Source organism: Terrapene carolina, unplaced genomic scaffold (genome assembly GCF_002925995.2).
Source record: "Terrapene carolina triunguis isolate 2854851 unplaced genomic scaffold, T_m_triunguis-2.0 Scaffold49405, whole genome shotgun sequence".
Lineage (NCBI taxonomy): Eukaryota > Metazoa > Chordata > Testudines > Emydidae > Terrapene > Terrapene triunguis.
In genome coordinates, this window is record NW_020713756.1 from 1 (window position 1) to 5,439 (window position 5,439).

A 5,439-nucleotide genomic window follows, 5' to 3' on the forward strand; every position below is an offset into this window, starting at 1 on the left:
AAGTATGGCTCGCTGACCAGCCGGTTACGGTTGCAACAGGTTCCAGGGAAAATACAGGCCACAACCTGACCCCACAGTGTGTGTGCCTTGGGGCCCACACTGGGCTCCCCAGAACTCGCCCAAAGAAGACGCATGAGCCCTGTTGGGGATGCCCACAGAGCCCCAGCCCATCAGTGGTGCCTGACTCACAAGTCAGAGGTCAGCTGGGCTTGGTGCTGAACGCAAGGCCAAGCTGGAGCAGAGCGGGTCGGAAAGTTTTAGTTTTTCACCACCCAAAGACGCTGTTGGGCTGAAATTGCAAAGTTTCTTGGGAACGTGTTGATTTCAACACCAGTTCTCATGGCAACGTTTCCAAATTATTTGAATCAAAACTTTAAAAATGTTTAATTCCTCGTCAGCTTAGGTTAGGTTTGTTTCCACGTTGTGGAAATGAAGTGGTGTGTTCTCCATGCAGTAGTTCTACTAGACAGGCTGTGAAATGCTCTCCAGCTTGGATTGGCTGCTCATCGTGTATCGATGTAAGGACCAAATTGTCCCTAACATTCGATGTTTCAGAAATGAAATACTTTTGACTGGAGCCCTGACTTCCACTCCTCTGTTCTAACCGCTAGACGTCACTCTTCTCCCAGATCCAGGGATTGAACCCAGGAGTCCTGACTCAGTCCCGTTTTACCTGCTGCATCGTACTCCCCTCCCCGAGCGGGGGCTAGGACCCGGGAGTCCGGACGCCTAGTCCCCTGCCCATCCACAGCTGGGACTAGCACCCAATAATATTGATTCTCGGCCCCTGCTGTAACCCCTAGCTCCTGCTCCCTTTCAGCTAATCTCATCCCATACTTCCTGGGCATGGCAGCCCTTCCCTGCAGAGCCTAGCTGGCATTCTCCCTTTCTCCCTAGGTGTGCGACAGGCGAGGCCTGGCAGGAGATCCTGCTGGCCTGCAGCTACGGGAAAAAGTGTGACCCCGAGTCTGACTGGACCCCAGGGGAGGAGTACACCTGTGGCACAGGCTTCGCCTACTTCTACTTCATCAGCTTCTACATGCTCTGCGCCTTCCTGGTACGGCTCCTGATTCCGGATCCCCTGGTGTTTAGCTCCCGGTCCCTTCATTGTCCTTAACAGGAGAAGGGTGAAAGTGGAGGCCATAGGATTGTGCCAGCCGGGGACCAACCAGAGAGCAAATGCCAAGGCTTTCTCCCATGAGCTCTCCCATGGCACCCCAGGTCCGGGGCAGTCCAGAGCAGTCCAGCAGGGTCCAAAGGGTTCTGGGTGTTCTGCAATGTGCAGCTGCCACCCCGCTTCCTGCGAGGCTGAGGGTATAGCACGCTTCATTCGCCAGTGGCAGAAGGAAGGCTGGGAAGAAAAATACCAGTGCTGCTCCAGAACTCAGTCACCAGGAGGCACTGTCCTCCACCCTCCAGAGCCCACCCCCTGGCAAGCCACTGAGCTACCCACAGTCACGCTGGAGGGGTTGACATGAATGGGCTGCCATGTGGATTGAGGACAAATGTCAGCATCCGTGTTGCGGGGGCAAGGGGAGGATTCGCCTGTGGTTGTCACAGGTTTTACTGGCTGGGTATGAAATATTTCCAGGGAGCTAAGGTCTGTTCCCTGCCCAACGGTAGCTGCAGACTCTGCTGGCTTCAGGAAACCCTCTCTGCTTGGCCCTCACTCAGCCCCTGCATGAGGGGATCCATCCACTGACCCTTTTCACCCTCTTTTTTCAGCCTGGGATCCTGTGGGGCACATGGGTCCTGGGTTGGGTCTTGCTCTGGTGAGAGCGAGGCATGTAAAAACGACCCTCTAGTGTGTTCTCCATGCAGTAGTTCTACTAGACAGGCTGTGAAACGCTCTCCGGCTTGGATTGGCTGCCCATTGCGTATCGATGTAAGGACCAAATTCTCCCTAATCCACACAGCAGGCCTGGTCCCTGCACGATGGGTCCCCCAGGGAGAAGACAGAGAATGTCTGAACGAGGATATCAGGGCTGAGATCTAGCAGGCAGGTTGGAGAGGAGAATTTTGTACAAAGTGTGTAATTTGTCAGAAGAGACCAACCAGTAGCAGTTTAGAGCACAGGGAAGATAGCAGGGCACCAGGCCGTGTGCTGTCATTTTATATAAGTCCTTCACATTTGGAGACCTCATGTCCTGCCCTCTCTGGTGCATTGTGGGACAGACGCTCAGCTGACTTCATTGGGAGCTGCTTTGTGCCAGCTGAGGATCTGGCTCCGCATCTGGTCCCCTTCACGTACGCTCCTCTCTTGCCAGATTATCAACCTCTTTGTCGCTGTCATCATGGACAACTTTGACTACCTCACGCGGGACTGGTCCATCCTGGGTCCTCACCATCTGGACGAATTCAAAAGAATCTGGGCAGAATACGACCCGGAAGCCAAGTGAGTGAGCACTGGTCTGTGGCTGGCCTGGGTCTGAGTGGCAGCCAGGGAGGCCAGTGGATTATTTCTTTAAAAGGCTGAGAGAAGTTAGCACAGCTGGAAGGTGCTGGATTGGCAGCCTGTGGGACTGAAGTCCCCTATTTATCCACAGCTCAGCCATAGCACGGGTAGCGTCAATACCAAGGACTGTGGCAGATTCTCCAGTGCTGGCAACTTTTAAATCAAGCCTGTACGTTTTTCAAGATGTGCATTAGTTCAAAAGGAATTATTTGGGGCAAGTTCTCTGGCCAGTATTATACAGGAGCGTTGACCAGTTCTATTCCCCGCTACCCAGAACGCACAGGTTCACAGACAGGCCCTTGAGCTTGAAAAAGAATGTCATTTTTTCACTGCTTCAGTGAGTGATCAGGCCACCGAAACAGGGCCAAACAGGCGCACCCCCAGGTTCAGGTACTCGCCTTGAATACATTGTTACAAAGTTATTCATTATATACTGTATAAACACTTTCCTGCCTAGCCGAGATTAGCTGGCTAAGTCAGTTGTTTCCTGACGAGGTTGCTGACCAAGATGTTCACCTGATCGAACTGCTGACCCAATTGTTAAGCTGATCAGGTTGCTGGCTCATCTTTTCGCCCAGCTGTTCTCCCTCCCTGCCAGACCATGCCCCAACACCAAAAATATACATGCTACATGTTACATATCCTACAAGGAGGTCAGACTGGATGAGCACAGTGGGCTCTTTTGGCTTATGGCTCTAAAGCCCTGCTGAGATGATCATCCGAGGTGCTAGTTATAACAGTGGCTTTCTGAGACCTGTTAAGAACTGGCCTGAGACACACCAACTCATTTAACGCAGGCCCCCAAACTGCCCCCAGCTGGATTCTAGACTTGGGAGCTTCCAGTCCCCAGTGACATAATATGTCAGCACTGTAGTGTCATTCTACAATGGCCAGCAATATGAAACCCCATCAGTGCCAAAATTATCTGTCTACCTACATACTTCTCTGCCCCCCATCTCTGTAGTGCCTGGGGGCCTTGCCTACATTAATGAATTTACTCTCACGCCAGTCTGTGCAGCACAGAAGTGTCCATGTTGGAGATGGAGTGTAGCAGTGCGGGACTCACCCCTGCGGCGCCTCCTGCTGGTTGTCCTCGGGAATTAACTCTGCCAGCCTTGGAGCGTCCTCTGCAGGCCGGTGATCCGCCTTGCCACTGGCCCCGTGTCCCTCCCAGGACCCCGGTGCCCCTTTCTCTGGGTGCTGCCCCCTGGCAGTACCCCACAGTTCTGGGTCTCCCCCTCCCAGGGGAACCCCCACCCACTATCCCTACTTCGCCTCAGTCTTGGCTACTGCCCAGTCTCCATCTAGCCCCAGTTCACTGGGGCAGACTGCAGTATCAGCCACTCATCACAGGCAAAGGGGTTCGGACCTGCTGCCTCTGCCTACCCACGGGCTGCCCCCTGCAACCCAGTACCTAATAGGCCTTACCAGGCCTGCAGCCTGGGGCTTTCCTAGGCCGGAGCCTCCCTGGCTCCCTTGGCCTTTCCCCAGCTCTGCTCCACTCCAGATACCTTGTTAACCTCCCTGCAGCCAGGCCCTTCTCTCTCTGAATGCAGAAAGAGACTCCTGAGCTCCTGGCTCCCAACCTCTAATACAGGCCAGCTGTGGCCTGATTGGGGTGTGGCTCAGCTACGGCCACTTCCCCAATCAGCCCGGCTTTTAGAGCTGCAGCCCTCTCCAGGGCTGCTTTTACCCCTGCAGCCCTCCTTCAGGGCTGATTTCAAGCCTTTCAGGGCAGGAGCGGGTGTCCACCCTGCTACATGGAGAAACTGAAGTACAGACAGACTTAAAGCCCAGATTTTTCAAGGTTTTTGGCATTGCTGCACTGAGTTTTGCAATGCCTAATTGATTTAGGAGCCTAAGGTTCATTTTCAAAAGAGATTTAGGCCGTGAAGAGCCAAAAATCCCATTGCCAGCATCTATATCCCTTTGGAAACGAGCCTTTGGCTCCTGAATCAGTTCGGTGTTGCATCACTCAGCGGAGCAACGTCTGATACCGTTAAAATCTGGGCCTAAGTGACTTCCCCAAGGTCACACAGGCAGTCAGTGGCTGAGCCACAGATCGGACCTTGAGCTCCTGCCCCCCAAGCCAATTAACTCCCCACCCCCAGCCAGGGTTTGCAATTCTACCACTGGAGCAGATGGGTAAAGCACAGCTGTCTCTTGACTCCTGCAGGGGAAGAATCAAACATCTGGATGTGGTGACCCTGCTGAGACGCATCCAGCCTCCCCTGGGCTTTGGGAAGTTCTGTCCGCACCGCGTGGCTTGCAAGGTAACAACCCCTTTGCAAAGGGAAAGGTTCCATGATTGACATGCTGGACGGCTCTATCCCAGTCCCGGCCCCCTCCCTCCAGCACAGCCTGCAGCCTCTGGGTTCCCCAGCTCCCACCAAAAGGGGCTGGGGAGAAATCCAGGGTTGGTTTTGTGTATCCTCATGATCTGATATCAAGTGTTTAATGGAGAAGGAGGCTTTTGGGGGGAGCGAGACAATTTAAACGGGCGGACACACTTCAGGTTTCCTGAATTATAATCCCCCATGGTACAGTCAGTCCAATACAAGGCAGAGGTCCCCGCCTCTGAGAAGACCCCGAAGCTCTTGGTCAGACACAAATCTCAGCTAGAGATGGGTCCAAGCTGCACGGCTCAGCTCTAGTGTCCCCATGTTCAGGTCTGGGGTTGGGGACCAGTCCCTTCTTCAGCTTCGGTGGGTCCCATTGTAGCTGCATGAAAGCTCTTATGGTGGGAGTCCAAACTCCTCAGCGGGGAACGTGTACCGTTGTCCGCAGGGGGCAGCTCTCCAAAAGCCGGGGGCTGCAGAGGGAGCAGGGAGAGTGGGCGGCACTTTTTCCTGCACCCGCTCATTCTCCACAGAGCATGGGAGACATTTCTGACTCATGCCATCAAAGCGTTAACAAAGCCACCCAGTTCCTGGGTCGGAGTTCAAGGCAGTTTTGCCATTTTAAACCAGCTGTGGATTCTGGAG

At 53.9% G+C, this 5,439-nt stretch overlaps 1 protein-coding gene across 1 annotated transcript; it reads left to right on the forward strand.

Annotated features, from left to right (window-relative positions):
* Positions 1–897: 897 nt before the first annotated feature.
* Positions 898–4,728, forward strand: LOC112113536 (voltage-dependent L-type calcium channel subunit alpha-1S-like; the record flags this gene model as incomplete). Its single annotated transcript, XM_026646938.1, has 3 exons — positions 898–1,057; positions 2,268–2,395; positions 4,632–4,728. Coding segments are annotated over 3 exons (385 nt in total), but the record flags the coding sequence as incomplete, so codon positions are not given.
* Between the last annotated feature and the right edge of the window lie 711 nt (positions 4,729–5,439).